At 49.9% G+C, this 16,960-nt stretch overlaps 1 protein-coding gene across 2 annotated transcripts in view; it reads right to left on the bottom strand.

Moving 5' to 3' along the window:
* LOC119979595 (CTD nuclear envelope phosphatase 1-like) overlaps positions 1-14,108 on the bottom strand; it is a 40,141-nt gene extending 26,033 nt beyond the window's left edge. The window contains exon 1 of one of the 2 annotated variants that reach the window (XM_038822055.1): positions 13,783-14,108. In XM_038822055.1, the coding sequence (XP_038677983.1) occupies positions 13,783-13,884 (102 nt within the window). In that variant the 5' untranslated portion in view covers positions 13,885-14,108. The remainder of the gene's footprint in view (positions 1-13,782) is intronic. The other variant, XM_038822056.1, reaches the window with a different exon arrangement.
* Positions 14,109-16,960: the final 2,852 nt, after the last annotated feature.

Genomic DNA, 16,960 nt, shown 5'->3' with positions numbered 1-16,960 from the left:
GCACTCCAGAGTATTTTTTTTCTTTTTTAAATAAATTTAGAGTACTCAATGAATGTTTCCAATTAAAGGGGCAATTTAGTGTGGTCAATCCACCTACCTTGCACATCTTTGGGTTGTGGGGGCGAAACCCACGCAAACTCGGGGAGAATGTGCAAACTCCACACAGACAGTGACCCAGAGCCGGGATCGAACCTGGGGCCTCAGTGCCGTGAGGCTGCAGCGCTACCACTGCACCACTGTGCTGCCCGGGTGCACTCCAGAGTTAGTGAGTGAGGCACAGACTGTGTCAGCATCGAAGCACAGGTTACCTAGATGGTTGATGAAGTAGGATATGGAAACTGGATAGCCACACAGGATTAGGACTGCCCATGGGGAGGATCAACAACATTGGCTGCTTGGAGTGAGAAACCAATTTCTGTGCTGCAGCTTCCATAGGATTTAATTACAAACCCTCTTTTACCTGACCTGGGTATCTCAAATGGAAAGCATTCAATTAAACATCTCACGGTACTTCACAGGAGTATTATCAAACATAAGGCAACATAGACTTCAAAGTAGATCTAGGCTGACTGAAAGAGAACTCAGGAAAGTCTTTATGAATGTTGTGAGAATATAGTGCCCCAGAAGGGTGGCATGGGGGCACAGTGGTTAGCACTGCCAGGGAGCTGGGTTTGAATTCGACTGTGGGTGATTGTGTGGAGTTTGTACGTTCTTCCCGTCTCTGCGTGGGTTTCCTCCGGGTGCTCTGGTTTCCTCCCACAGTTCAAACATGTGCAGGGTTAGGTGGATTGGCCATGCTAAATTACCCCTTAGGTGTCCAAAAGGTTAGGTGGGATTATGGGGATAGGTTGCTTTTTCGGAGGGTCAGTATAGACTTGATTGGCCGAATGGTCTCCTTCTGCACTGGTAGGGATTCTATGATTCTACTTTCCCATCTAACACCCCTCATCTTGGGAGCCACCTGCATGAAAAGGCAGCTCTGGGAAATGAGTGCCGTGCAGCATTTTAAAGGCATGACAGTAGTGGAAGCTAAATTTAGCTCAAAACACAGCAATTAGAGTGAGTGGCTGTTGCAGCAGTTGGCTCAGGAACCATTCCACAATGAGCTAAGCTTCCATTCCCCTTTAGTTCCCTCGAAAACAATAAATGGGGGAAATCACAGGGGCAATCGTAGCCTTTAGAAACTATCAGTTTTTGACAATTTACTGCACCCTTAATTGTTAGTGTTGCTTGATCCAAGTAACAAATATATTATCTGGTTCAGTCAATTTTTTAAAATCCAGCAATTCAAAAAGCAAACAAAAAAAAGAATAATTCAAATGAACCATCTGTGATCGAATATATTTTACATTAATGCTAAAAGCAGAGAGGGTGGACAAAGATTTTTTTAAATCCAGTTATTATATAGCCCAGTTATAGATTGGTGAATTATACTGGAGCTCACATCCAAAACATTCTCATCTTTCAGTTACTGACTGATTTGCTGGAAATACTCCTATTAAGTTTTGATTTGCCCCTTTAAAAAAAAGGTCAGTTATATGCCATTAGCGAGTGCCGTCGCCTCCTCATCGCCCCACACTCGTTAGTCAGCTTGTTATGCAACATGTTTTAAAATTGCTCACAGCTTAAAATGTTAACTCTGCTCGTCCAATTTCCCCTACTCTTTCAGCTACTGACTCACAGTCCCATCTAATGCCACCCCCCCCCCCCCACCCGCTAGCTCAATACAGTCAGGAAATCGGAGCTCTTTCTGATCCATGTGGCCACAGCTCACTCCAGTGACCAAACGATCCAGCGAGACCTCCTCTCCCAATTTTTTTTTTTTTTTTTGCAAACTCCCCCCCCCCCCCACACCCCCCCAAGCATAATTGAAGACTTTGGGATCTGAAGGCATCTCCAAAACTAGACTTTTAATTCCTCATATTATTCCCCTCAAGTCTTCGTTGAGTGACTCAGGCTCGAGGGGCTAAATTACCCAAGTTCCTAAGTGATGTCATCGGGGCACCCTCTGTGGGCAATCAGCAATTGCACTCAGCTATTTAGATTTTAGTTTAGACGGGCAGCATGATCGGCACAGGCTTGGAGGGCCGAAGGGCCTGTTCCTGTCCTGTACTTTGTTCTTTATCTCAGTGAGTGCAACATTCAATATAGCCAATTTAATCCCAGACTCAAAAGCTTCCAGCTTCCCACCCCACCATATGTAAATATTCACATACATAGCCACACTATATCATCCATATGTGTGGATAGCACAATGGCTTCACAGCTCCAGGGTCCCAGGTTCGATTCCAGCTTGGGTCACTGTCTGTGCGGAGTCTGCACATCCTCCCAGTGTGTGCGGGGGTTTCCTCCGGGTGCTCCGGTTTCCTCCCACAGTCCAAAAATGTGCAGGTCAGGTGGATTGGCCATGATAAATTGCCCTTAGTGTCCAAAATTGCCCTTAGGTGTCCAAAATTGCCGTCAGTGTTGGGTGGGGTCACTGGGTTGTGGGGATAGGGTGGAGGTGTTGACCTTGGGTAGGATGCTCTTTCCAAGAGCCGGTGCAGACTCGATGGGCCGAATGTAAATTCTACGAAAATAACGCTATCCTCTGCAAGTCTGTTTTCCACTGGGGTGTTGACACTATCGGAAAAACCACACTGAATAAAAATGCTTCAATATGGATGAGAGACACTCACGTTTGTTGCCTCAAATAACTCCCACTGTCCTCAAGTGAAAAAATTCCAATCTCAATTTGGAAGATAAAATGTCTAATCACATTGCTGGCTGCTCTCAGATCAAAGAGACATGAACGTATCACACTTTGGACATCACCGATATTTTCTCATATTTTACTCCACCCTCTTTTTACTTGGTTACGGGTCGGTTAGTCTCATTTCAAACCCATATGAAATAATAAAAATCAGGTGGAAACTTGGACAGTTATCGGAATAGCTGTTTGCACAGCTTCACAATGAAAGCTTCTGTCTGAGTGACCTCCTTGAGGAAGCTACATCTCAAGTGATAATAGATACAATATAGTGTACCTAGAAGCCCTTGGACAAAATTCCACATGCACGGCAATTCGTAAAGCTCCAAAATCTGGGAATTTGGGGTAAATCTTGGGTATGCATAAAAATATTGGCCACAGAGTAGAAAGTGGGTATTGATTTTTTTTAAAAAACACAATAGGCGGGATTCTCCCGGATCAGCGAGGTGGCCTGATGGCGGTGTAAAAAACGGCGCAAACCACTCCGGCATCGGGCCGACCAGAAGTTGAGGAATTCTCCGCACTTCCAGGGGCTAGGCCGGCGCAGGAGGGGATGGCGCCGCTCCAGCTGGCGCCGAAGGGACTGTGCGAGTTAACGCATGCGCAGAACCGCCGGCGTGGTTCGGCACATGCGCAGACCGGGCGCCGTATTTTGCCTGGCACATGCACAGGGGGGTATCATCTCCGTTCCGGCCAAGGCGGAGCCCGGTAGGGGCCGGCGCAAAAGGAAGGAGTGCCCCCACGGCACAGGCCCGCCCGCAGATCAGTGGGCCCCGATCGCGGGCCAGGCCAATGTGGGGGCCCCCCCGGGGCTGGGGCTGGGGCTGGGTCCCCCCCCCCCCCCCCCCGAGGGCCGCACCAGCCAGCCTACCAGCCAGGTCCCGCTGTGTGGGACCATGTGCAATTCGCGCCGGCAGGACTGGCCAGAAACCAAGGGCCGCTCGGCCCATCAGAGCCCGGAGAATTGCTGGGGGGAGGGGGGGGCACTGGCGTGATACCCACCCCCGTCCGAAAACCAGCACCGGAGAATACGGCAGCCGGCATCAGAGCGGCAGGGCAGGATTTGTGCCGCCCCCGGGGATTCTCCGACCCGGCGGGGGGGGGGGGGGGGGGGGGGGGGGGGGGGGGGGAAATCCCGCCCAATAAGTATACAGTCCTGGTCACCTTATTTGTAAAAGGATATTTGAGTCACTGGAACGGTACAAAAATAAAAATTTGCAAAGCTAATAGAAGACGTGCAAGGAAAGGATAAACAGACTGGATGTTTTTCTCTTAAGAGAAAGCGAAGGATTGACTCAATAGAAATCCTGAAATTCATGAAAGACGGTGTGCGGAAGACACAGAGAGAATATTTATATTCATGCAGAAGAGCAAAAATAGAGACCATCACTTCAAGATGCTCACCACGAAACCAGACTAGAAATCCAGAAGGAATATCATACCCCAGAGAGTGGTGAGGCTGTGGAACTCGCTACAACAGGCCGAAGCGAATAGCATATGTCAGGGGAAGATATGAGTGAAAAAGCAAAAGAGGGTTATTTGATAGATGAGCAAGGATGGGAGCGGATGAATGCCGACATGGACTCTTTGGGACCAAAAGTGTGATTGGAGATTTGTTTTAATTCTATGAAGGGTAGGAAAATTGCGAGTGGCATATCCCGGGAGTTAGTGTTGATAAATTACATTTAATCCAATGCAAACAGGTCAAATTTGCGGACAATACCAAACTAAGACGGCTAGTGGAATCAGAGAAGGCCCATCAGAAGTTACAGAATGAGTTGCCCAAACATCTAAGTGGACTGAATAAGATATTTAATGCAGGCAAATATAAAGCAATACATACTAGTTAGACAAATTGGGAACATCTATACTCCCTCAACAAGTAGTATGAAAATGATCAACAGTTACATAAAAGACCTAGGAGTTTCAGTAGAACCAATCAATGCCAAAGTACTGCGGGACTATATTGCTAACACATTATAAATTAAAGGAATACATAATGTACAGTGCCCCACCCAAACTACACTACAAGCACCATGACTGGTTCTGGTCACAAGATCATTCTAACGCTGGGGACAGTATTAGGAATCACGGAAACCTGACAGAAGGAGGCCACTCAGCCCATCGAGCTACCACCGACCCTCCGAAAGAGCACCCCACCTAGGTCCAATCCCCTGCTCCAGTCCCATAACCCTACCCAGCCTTTGGACACTGAGGGACAATTCAGCATGACCAATCTACCTAACCTACACATCTTTGGATCTTGAACTACAAGGTTACCCCCAATCTTAGAGGTTCGAATTATGAAGCAAGACTAGACAAATATGAGCTCTTCAGCCTTGATAGGAGACATTCAGGAAGTGGTCGTATAAGCATTTGAAACAGACAAATATGGAAAATTTACGACTGATATCAGGAAATTCTCCTCCAAGAGAGGCCAACAGAATGAATGGGCTCTGTGAGAGTAATGGAAGTCCCTCCAATAATTCAAGAAGTAAGATATTAAATGAAAAGACATCAGAGACATTCTGGATGGATAAGGCAAGGTGGGCCGAGTTAACTATCTCCTCTAAAATGATTTTGTGAATTACCTCAAGTTATACTGACCATAATCAGTGGTAGACTCATCTCCCCACTGTTACTCAAACCAGTGCCCCATATTTTAAACTAATTGGATTCTAGAAAACAGTTCCGGAAGTCTCAATCTCACCCCCCCTCACTCGCCACACCCACTCCACCTCCTTTCCCGCACGGCCCCTTCACTCTTTTCCCTTTCACGCTCCCTCCCCCTCTGGCTCCACACTGCCTCCCACTCCTCCCATCTCCCTTTCCCTCACCCTCCCCTATCACCCACATCCCCCAATCCCTTTCTCCCCCTCACCACCCTGTCTCCCCCTCGCACTGTTGCTCCCTTGCTCGCTCTCGCCTGAATCATGCGCTCTCACCCGTGTCTCGCACTTGTGTCCTCGCGCCTGACCCCCAGCTATGTGCCCCCTCTCTTGCCTGAAACTCCGCACGCCCGCTCTCGCACCTTACCCTTCGCGTCCGAGGCCCACACACCCACTCTCGTGCCTGACCCCCGCGCGCCTCTCTCTCGCCCCTGACCCCTGTGCACCCCCTCTCACGCCTGACCCCCGCACACCCCCTCTCGCACCTGACCCCCACACACCCCCTCTCGCACTCTCCCTCTCGCGCCTGACCAAAGCGCTCTCGCTCTCTCTCTCTCTCTCTCTGCTTCCCATTCCCACCTGCTTCATGAAGACTACCATCATATTGGTACCAAAGAAGAACCAGGCAACGTGCCTCAAAGACTTCTGACCGGTGGCCCTGATATCTATGATTATGAAGTGTTTCGAGAAGTTGGCCATGAGACGCAACAGCTCCAAACTCCCAGAATGCCTTGAACCACTGCAATGCATCCAAAGCCACAACCGGTCCACAGCAGACCTGGCCCTACACTCATCCCTGGAGCATCTCAACAACAAGGATTCCTAGGTTGGACTCATATTCATTGACTACAGCTCTGCCTTCAGCAACATAATCGCAACCAACCTCATATCCAAACTCCAAAACCTAGGATTTGGCTCCTTCCTCTGCAACTGGATTCTCGACTTCCTGACCCACAGACCACAATCCCAGTAAGGATAAACAATGACAACTCCTCCATGATAGTCCTCAATACCAGGGCTTTGCAAGGCTGTGTGCTTAGCTCTTTACTATACGCCGTTTGCGCGCACGCACACACACACACACACGCACGCACGCACACAAAATTCAGCTCCAACTCAAAGCTTACTGATGACAGGACCGGTAGGTTAGATCTCAAGCAATGATGAGTCAGTCAGAGTAAAGGAGGAAGATAGGGAACCAAGTGCCATGGTGCAATGACAACAATGTCTCCCTTAATGTCAACAAAATTAAGGAGCTAGTCATCAACTTCAGGAAGCGTAGTGTCATACCCACCCGTCTGCATCAATGGTGCCGAGGTGGAGATGGCTGACAGCTTCAAATTGTTAGGTGTGAACATCACCAACAATCTGTCCTGGTCCACCCAAATCGACGTTACGACCAAGGAAGTACAAAAGTGCCTATACTTCCTCAGGAAATTAAGGAAATTCGGCATGTCCACATTGACTCTTAATAATTTTGAGATGCACAATAGAAAGCATCCTATCTGGTAACTGCTCAGACCAAGACGTAAGAAACTACAGAGAGTTGTGAACACAGCCCAGTCCATCACGCAAACCCGCCACCCATCTATTGTCTCAGTCTACACCTTGGGAAAGTGGGCAGAATAATCAAAGACCCCTCCCACCCAGGTTATTCTCTCTTACAACCTCTTCCATCAGGCAGAAGATACAAAAGTCTGAGAACACGCACTAACAGATTAAAAATAGCTTCTTCCCCGCTGTTTGCAGACTCCTGAATGATCCTCATATAGACTGAGCAGATCTCTCTACACATCTTCTCTACTGAGCAGCACTATATTCTCGACACTTCACCCAACGTCTATGTATACACATTGTGTATTTATCATATGACAATGTTTCTCATGTGTGGAACGATCTGATTGGACTGCACACGTGAAAATCAATTTCAATTTATTGTCACATGAAAAGTAAATCATGACCCTTGGGCTCTCGCTCTCTCCCCCTCTCTCCTTTCCCCCCTCTCTCTCCTTTCCCACTCTCTCGCTCTCTCCTTTCCCCCACTCTCCATCTCTCCTTCTCCCCCCTTTCCCACTCGCTCGCCCTCTCTCCATTCCCCCTCTCTCCTCTTTCCCACTCTCTCGCCCTCTCTCCATCTCCCCGCTTTCCCACTCTCTCGCCTGGACCGCACACGTGAAAATCAATTTCAATTTGTCACATGAAAAGTAAGTCATGTTCCTTGTGCTCTCGCTCTCCCTCCTTTCCCATTCTCCTCTCTCTCCCACTCTCTCCCCACTCTCTCCCACTCTCTCCCACTCTCTCCCACTCTCTCCCACTCTCTCCCACTCTCTCCCACTCTCTCCCACTCTCTCCCACTCCTCTCCTTTCCCACTCTCTTTCTCTCTCTCTCTCCCCTTTCCCACTCTCTCTCTCTCCTTTCCCACTCTCTCTCCTTTCCCACTCTCTCTCCTTTCCCACTCTCACTCTCTCTCCCCTTTCCCACTCACACACTCTCCCCTTTCCCACTCACACACTCTCTCCTTTCCCACTCTCACTCTCTCCTTTCCCACTCTCACTCTCTCCTTTCCCACTCTCACTCTCTCCTTTCCCACTCTCACTCTCTCCTTTCCCACTCTCACTCTCTCCTTTCCCACTCTCACTCTCTCCTTTCCCACTCTCACTCTCTCCTTTCCCACTCTCTCACTCTCTCCTTTCCCACTCTCTCACTCTCTCTCTCCGTTCCCACTCTCACACTCTCTCCTTTCCCACTCTCTCTCTCCTTTCCTACTCTCCTTTCCCACTCACTCTCTCTCTCCTTTCCCACTCTCACTCTCTCCTTTCCCACTCTCTCACTCTCTCTCTCTCTCTCCTTTCCCACTCTCTCACACTCTCTCTCCTTTCCCACTCTCTCACTCTCTCTCTCCTTTCCCACTCTCACTCTCTCGCTCCTTTCCCACTCTCTCACACTCTCTCTCCTTTCCCACTCTTTCTCTCTCTCCTTTCCCACTCTCACTCTCTCTCCTTTCCCACTCTCTCACTCTCTCTCTCCTTTCCCACTCTCTCACTCTCTCTCTCCTTCCCACTCTCACTCTCTCCATCCTTTCCCCACTCTCACTCTCTCTCTCCTTTCCCACTCTCTCACTCCTTTCCCACTCTCTCACTCTCTCTCTCCTTTCCCACTCTCTCACTCTCTCTCCTTTCCCACTCTCTCACTCTCTCTCTCCTTTCCCACTCTCTCACACTCTCTCTCCTTTCCCACTCTTTCTCTCTCTCCTTTCCCACTCTCTCACTCTCTCTCCTTTCCCACTCTCACTCTCTCTCTCTCCTTTCCCACTCTCTCTCTCCTTTCCTACTCTCCTTTCCCACTCACTCTCTCTCTCCTTTCCCACTCTCTCACTCTCTCTCTCCTCCTTTCCCACTCTCTCACCTTTCCCACTCACACTCTCTCTCCTTTCCCACTCACACTCTCTCTCTCCTTTCCCACTCTCACTCTCTCTCTCCTTTCCCACTCTCACTCTCTCTCTCCTTTCCCACTCTCACTCTCTCTCTCCTTTCCCACTCTCACTCTCTCTCTCTCTCCTTTCCCACTCTCACTCTCTCTCTCCTTTCCCACTCTCACTCTCCTTCCCACTCTCTCTCTCCTTTCCCACTCTCACTCTCTCTCTCTCCTTTCCCACTCTCACTCTCTCTCTCTCTCCTTTCCCACTCTCACTCTCTCTCTCTCCTTTCCCACTCTCACTCTCTCTCTCTCCTTTCCCACTCTCACTCTCTCTCTCCTTTCCCACTCTCACTCTCTCTCTCTCTCCTTTCCACTCTCTCACTCTCTCTCTCTCCGTTCCCACTCTCACTCTCTCTCTCCTTTCCCACTCTCACTCTCTCTCTCCTCCTTTCCCACTCTCACTCTCTCTCTCCTTTCCCACTCTCACTCTCTCTCTCTCTCCTTTCCCACTCTCACTCTCTCTCTCCTTTCCCACTCTCTCTCTCCTTTCCCACTCTCACTCTCCTCTCTCCTCCTTTCCCACTCTCACTCTCTCTCTCCTTCCCACTCTCACTCTCTCTCCATTCCAACACTCACTCTCTCTCTCCATTCCCACGCTCACTCTCTCTCTCCTTTCCCACTCTCACTCTCTCCTTTCCCACTCTCACTCTCTCTCTCCTTTCCCACTCTCACTCTCTCCATTCCCACTCTCACTCTCTCCTCTTCCTTTCCCACTCTCCTCTCTCTCTCTCTCTCCTTTCCCATCTCCTCTCTCCTTCCTCTCTCGTCTCCTTCCCATTCTCACTCTCTCTCTCACTGCTCTCTCTCCCTTTCCCACTCTCACTCTCCTCTCTCCTTTCCCACTCTCTCTCTCCTTTCCCACTCTCACTGCTCCTTCCTTCCCACTCTCACTCTCTCCTTTCCCACTCCTCCTCTCGCCTTTCCCACCTCTCACTCCCTCCTCGTCCCACTCTCTCACTTCTTCTCCGGTCCCACTCTCCCTCTCCTTTCCCACTCTCTCTCTCCTTTCCTACTCTCCTTTCCCACTCCCTCTCTCTCTCCTCCTTTCCCACTCTCACTCTCTCCTTTCCCACTCTCACTCTCTCCTTTCCCACTCTCTCACTCTCTCTCTCTCTCTCCTTTCCCACTCTCTCTCCTTTCCCACTCTCACTCTCTCGCTCCTTTCCCACTCTCTCACACTCTCTCTCCTTTCCCACTCTCACTCTCTCTCCTTTCCCACTCTCTCACTCTCTCTCTCCTTTCCCACTCTCTCACTCTCTCTCTCCTTTCCCACTCTCACTCTCTCTCCTTTCCCACTCTCACTCTCTCTCTCCTTTCCCACTCTCACTCTCTCTCCTTTCCCACTCTCACTCTCTCTCTCCTTTCCCACTCTCTCACTCCTTTCCCACTCTCTCACTCTCTCTCTCTCCTTTCCCACTCTCTCACTCTCTCTCCTTTCTCCCACTCTCTCACTCTCTCTCCTTTCCCACTCTCTCACTCTCTCTCCTTTCCCACTCTCTCACTCTCTCTCTCCTTTCCCACTCTCTCACTCTCTCTCCTCCTTTCCCACTCTTTCTCTCACTCCTTTCCCACTCTCTCACTCTCTCTCCTTTCCCACTCTCACTCTCTCTCTCTCCTTTCCCACTCACACACTCTCTCCTTTCCCACTCTCTCTCTCCTTTCCTACTCTCCTTTCCCACTCACTCTCTCTCTCCTTTCCCACTCTCTCACTCTCTCTCTCTCCATTCCCACTCTCTCTCCATTCCCACTCACTCTCTCTCCATTCCCACACACTCTCTCTCTCCATTCCCACACTCACTCTCTCTCTCCATTCCCACACTCACTCTCTCTCTCCATTCCCACTCTCACTCTCTCTCTCCTTTCCCACTCTCACTCTCTCTCTCCTTTCCCACTCTCACTCTCTCCTCTCCTTCCCACTCTCACTCTCCTTTCCCACTCTCTCTCTCCTTTCCCACTCTCTCTCTCTCTCTCTCTCCTTTCCCACTCTCACTCTCTCTCTCTCTCCTTTCCCACTCTCACTCTCTCTCTCTCTCCTTTCCCACTCTCACTCTCTCTCTCTCCTTTCCCACTCTCACTCTCTCTCTCTCCTTTCCCACTCTCACTCTCTCTCTCCCCACTCTCACTCTCTCTCTCTCTCCTTTCCCACTCTCACTCTCTCTCTCTCCTTTCCCACTCTCACTCTCTCTCTCTCCTCCTTTCCCACTCTCACTCTCTCTCTCCTTTCCCACTCTCACTCTCTCTCTCCTTTCCCACTCTCACTCTCTCTCCTCCTTTCCCACTCTCACTCTCTCTCTCCTTTCCCACTCTCACTCTCTCTCTCCTTTCCCACTCTCACTCTCTCTCTCCTTTCCCACTCTCTCTCTCTCCTTTCCCACTCTCACTCTCTCTCTCTCCTTTCCCACTCTCACTCTCTCTCTCCTTTCCCACTCTCACTCTCTCTCTCCTTTCCCACTCTCACTCTCTCTCTCCTTTCCCACTCTCACTCTCTCTCTCCTTTCCCACTCTCACTCTCTCCTTTCCCACTCTCACTCTCTCTCTCCTTTCCCACTCTCACTCTCTCTCTCCTTTCCCACTCTCACTCTCTCTCTCTCCTTTCCCACTCTCACTCTCTCTCTCTCCTTTCCCACTCTCTCTCACTCTCTCTCTCTCTCCTTTCCCATTCTCACTCACTCTCTCTCTCTCTCTCTCTCTCTCTCTCTCTCTCCTTTCCCACTCTCACTCTCTCTCTCTCTCTCTCCTTTCCCACTCTCACTCTCTCTCTCCTTTCCCACTCTCACTCTCTCTCTCCTTTCCCACTCTCACTCTCTCTCTCTCCTTTCCCACTCTCACTCTCTCTCTCCTTTCCCACTCTCACTCTCTCTCTCCTTTCCCACTCTCACTCTCTCTCTCCTTTCCCACTCTCTCTCTCCTTTCCCACTCTCACTCTCTCTCTCCTTTCCCACTCTCACTCTCTCTCTCCTTTCCCACTCTCACTCTCTCTCTCCTTTCCCACTCTCACTCTCTCTCTCCTTTCCCACTCTCACTCTCTCTCTCCTTTCCCACTCTCACTCTCTCCTTTCCCACTCTCACTCTCTCTCTCCTTTCCCACTCTCACTCTCCTTTCCCACTCTCATTCTCTCTCTCCTTTCCCACTCTCACTCTCTCTCTCCTTTCCCACTCTCACTCTCTCTCTCCTTTCCCACTCTCACTCTCTCTCTCCTTTCCCACTCTCACTCTCTCTCCTTTCCCACTCTCACTCTCTCTCTCCTTTCCCACTCTCACTCTCTCTCTCCTTTCCCACTCTCACTCTCTCTCTCCTTTCCCACTCTCACTCTCTCTCTCCTTTCCCCACTCTCACTCTCTCTCTCCTTTCCCACTCTCACTCTCTCTCTCCTTTCCCACTCTCACTCTCTCTCTCCTTTCCCACTCTCACTCTCTCTCTCCTTTCCCACTCTCACTCTCTCTCTCCTTTCCCACTCTCACTCTCTCTCTCCTTTCCCACTCTCACTCTCTCTCTCCTTTCCCACTCTCTCTCTCTCTCTCTCTCTCCTTTCCCACTCTCTCTCCTTTCCCACTCTCTCTCCTTTCCCACTCTCACTCTCTCTCCCCTTTCCCACTCACACACTCTCTCCTTTCCCACTCTCACTCTCTCCTTTCCCACTCTCTCTCCTTTCCCACTCTCACTCCCCCCTTTCCCACTCTCCCCTTTCCCACTCTCTCTCTCTCTCTCTCTCCCCTTTCCCACTCTCACTCTCTCTCTCTCCTTTCCCACTCTCACTCTCTCTCTCCTTTCCCACTCTCACTCTCCTTTCCCACTCTCACTCTCTCTCTCCTTTCCCACTCTCACTCTCTCTCTCCTTTCCCACTCTCACTCTCTCTCTCCTTTCCCACTCTCACTCTCTCTCTCCTTTCCCACTCTCACTCTCTCTCTCCTTTCCCCACTCTCACTCTCTCTCTCCTTTCCCACTCTCACTCTCTCTCTCCTTTCCCACTCTCACTCTCTCTCCCCTTTCCCACTCTCACTCTCTCTCCTTTCCCACTCTCACTCTCTCTCTCCTTTCCCACTCTCACTCTCTCTCTCTCCTTTCCCACTCTCACTCTCTCTCTCCTTTCCCACTCTCACTCTCCTTTCCCACTCTCACTCTCTCTCTCCTTTCCCACTCTCACTCTCTCTCTCCTTTCCCACTCTCACTCTCTCTCTCCTTTCCCACTCTCACTCTCTCTCTCCTTTCCCACTCTCACTCTCTCTCTCCTTTCCCACTCTCACTCTCTCTCTCCTTTCCCACTCTCACTCTCTCTCTCCTTTCCCACTCTCACTCTCTCTCCCCTTTCCCACTCTCACTCTCTCTCCTTTCCCACTCTCACTCTCTCTCTCCTTTCCCACTCTCACTCTCCTTTCCCACTCTCACTCTCCTTTCCCACTCTCACTCTCCTTTCCCACTCTCACTCTCCTTTCCCACTCTCACTCTCCTTTCCCACTCTCACTCTCTCTCCCCTTTCCCACTCACACACTCTCTCCTTTCCCACTCTCACACTCTCTCCTTTCCCACTCTCTCACTCTCTCTCTCCTTTCCCACTCTCTCCTTTCCCACTCTTTCTCTCTCTCCTTTCCTACTCTCCTTTCCCACTCTCTCTCTCTCTCTCTCTCCCTTTCCCACTCTCTCTCCTTTCCCACTCTCACTCTCTCTCCCCTTTCCCACTCACACACTCTCTCCTTTCCCACTCTCACACTCTCTCCTTTCCCACTCTCACACTCTCTCTCCTTTCCCACTCTTTCTCTCTCTCCTTTCCTACTCTCCTTTCCCACTCTCTCTCTCTCTCTCTCCCCTTTCCCACTCTCTCTCCTTTCCCACTCTTTCTCTCTCTCCTTTCCCTCTCTCCCTCTCTCCCCCCGAGCCCGTACTCACCGACCGCACTTGTCTCCGGGCCGCCTCCACACACACACTCCACACCTTCACCGCCAGCCACACGAAGCTGCGGAGTCCCATCAGGAAGTATTTACTGAACATGCTGCCGAGCCCAGAGCCCGGCCGGGGTGCTGTCCTGGGCCTGGCCTAGGCCCGGAGCCGGCTGCAGGCTCCTCCGGCCGCTCTGGGCTCCGGGCCGCGCTCCCCCGCCGCCATCTTCACTTAAAGGGAAGGCGGCGGCCTCTTAAAGGCGACGCTTGCTTAATGTCGGCAGACTGCCTGCCAGAGTCTGAGAAAAAAAAATACATTCCAGCAGCTCCTCACTCCCTATTTAGTCACTCAGGATTGTTCAGTGTGAGGAGTGACATTCTCATCTGCCTCAATATGATCCTCTGCTCTGCTCCCCTGAAGAAGGAGCCGTGCTCCGAAAGCTCGTGTTTGAAACAAACCTGTTGGACTTTAACCTGGTGTTGTAAGACTTCTTACTGATTTAAAGATGCATTCACAATTCAGGTTTCGCACCAATGGGCGCAATGGTACCAAAAAAATGGCAAAGCGTCAGTTCCAGAAAAACGGTGCAAATCCCACTGTTTAGAAATCTCAAAAGAATATCGAGCCTCTTAAACAAAGGGCGGGATACTCCGGCCACACCCGCCCAATGACCGAAGAATCCCACCTGAGATCAATGGACCTCAAGGGACAGGTAGCATAGGGCAGCACGGTGGCACAGTAGTTAGCATTGCTGCCTGTGGCGCTGAGGACCCGGGTTCGAATCCCGGCCCTGGGTCACTGTCTGTGTGGAGTTTGCACGTTCTCCCCGTGTTTGCGTGGGTTTCACCCCCACAACCCAAAGGTTAGGTGGATTGGTCACACTAAATTGCCCCTTAATTGGAAAAAATAATTGGGTACTCTAAATTTATTTTTAAAAAGGGGCTAGTAGCATTGAGGAAGCTGGGAGAGTGGGCAATGAAGTGGCAAATGAAATACAATGTGGAAAAATGTGAGGTTATGCACTTTGGAAGGAGGAATTTAGGAATAGACTTTTTTCTAAATGGGGAAATGCTTAGGAAATCAGAAGCACAAAGGGACTTGGGAGTCCTTGTTCACGATTCTCTTAAGGTGCAGGTTCAGTCAGCAGTTAAGGCAAATGCAATGTTAGCATTCATGTCAAGAGCTAGAATGCAAGATCAGGGAGGTACTTCTGAAGCTGTATAAGGCTCTGGTCAAATCCCATTTGGATTGTTGTGAGCAGTTTTGGGCCCTGTATCTAAGGAAGGATGTGCTGGCCTTGGAAAGGGTCCAGAGGAGGTTCACAAGAATGATCCCTGGAATGAAGAACTTGTCGTATGAGGAACGGTTGAGGACTCTGTACTCGTTGGAGTTTAGAAGGATGAGGGGGATCTGATTGAAACTTACAGGATACTGCGAGGCCTGGATAGAGTGGACGTGGAGAGGATGTTTCCACTTGTAGGAAAAACTAGAACCAGAGGACACCATCTCAGACTACAGGGGATGATCCTTTAAAACTGAGATGAGGAGGAATTTCTTCAGCCAAAGGGTGGTGAATCTGTGGAACTGTTTACCGCAGAAGGCTGTGGTGGCCAAATCACTGAGTGTCTTTAAAACAGAGATAGATAGGTTCTTGATTAATAATGGGATCAGGGGTTATGGGGAGAAGGCAGGAGAATGGGGATGAGAAAAGTATCAGCCATGATTGAATGGCGGAGCAGACTCGATGGGACACGTGGCCTAATTCTGCTCCTATGTCTTATGGTCCTTTCCATTAATTTCATCAGAACAAAGAACAATACAACACAGGAACAGGCCAAGCCTGTACCGGTCATGATACCAACTCATGAGAGGTATAGACAGGGTAGATAGCAAGAAGCTTTTTCCCAGAGTGGAATTAACTCAATTACTAGGGGTCACGAGTTCAAGGTGAGAGGGGAAAAGTTTAAGGGAGATATGCGTGGAAAGCTCTTTACGCAGAGAAGGTGGGTACCTGGAACGCATTGCCGGCGGAGGTGGTAGAGGCAGGCACGATAGCGTCATTTAAGATGTATCTAGACAGATACATGAATGGGCAGGGAGCAGAGGGATACGGATCCTTAGAAAATAGGCGACAGTTTTAGATAGAGGATCTGGATCGGCGCAGGCTTGGAGGGCCGAAGGGCCTGTTCCTGTGCTGTAATTTTTCTTTGTTCTTTATTCTTTGCCAAAACCCTCAGCACTTCCTTGTACCGAATCCCTCTATACCCATCCTATCCATGTATTCGTCAAGATGCCTTTTGAACGCCGTTAATGTACCTGCTTCCACAACCTCCCCTGGCAAGGTGTTCCGGGCACTCACCCTCTGTGCATAAAACCTGCCTCACACATCTCTAAACTTTGCCCCACGGACTTTAAACCTATGCCCCCTAGTGACTGACCCCTCCACCCTGGGAAAGAGTGCCTGCCCATTCACTCCATCCATGCCACTCATAATCCTGTAGACCTCTATCAGGTCACCCCTCAACCTCCGTCTTTCTAATGAAAACAGTCCGAGTCTATTCAGCCTCTCCACATAGCTAACACCCTCCAGACCGGGTAACATCCTGGTAAACCTCCTCTGCACCCTCTCCAAAGCCTCCACATCCTTCTGGTAGTGTGGCGACCGGAATTGTGGCAATATTCCAAGTATGGATGTACCAAAGTTCTATACAACTGTAGCATGACTTGCCAGTTTTTATACTCGATGCCCTGTCCAATGAAGGCAAGCATTCCGTATCCTTTCTTGACTACCTTGTCCACTTGTGTTGCCACCTTCAAAGATCTGTGGACCTGCATGCCCAGATCTCTCTGACTCTCTATATTCCTAAAAGTTTTGCCATTTACGGTATATTTCTCCTCTATGTTAGACATACCAAAATGTATTATCTCACATTTGTCCGGATTAAACTCCATTTGCCATTTCTCTGCCCAAGTCTCCAACCTATCTATGTCCTGCATCTTCTGACAATTCTCAACACTATCTGCCACTCCACTAACCTTGGTGTCATCCGCAAACTTACTAATCGGTCTGGATACATTTTCCTCCAAATCGTTTATGTACACTACAAACAACAGAGGCCCAAGCACAGACCCTGTGGAACACCACAACTCACAACATTCCATTCAGAAAAACACCCTTCTACTGCTA

Source organism: Scyliorhinus canicula, chromosome 16 (genome assembly GCF_902713615.1).
Source record: "Scyliorhinus canicula chromosome 16, sScyCan1.1, whole genome shotgun sequence".
NCBI classification, from domain to species: Eukaryota; Metazoa; Chordata; class Chondrichthyes; order Carcharhiniformes; family Scyliorhinidae; genus Scyliorhinus; species Scyliorhinus canicula.
The sequence above is the reverse complement of the archived record's forward strand: the minus strand, read 5'-3'. Positions and strand labels throughout refer to the sequence as shown.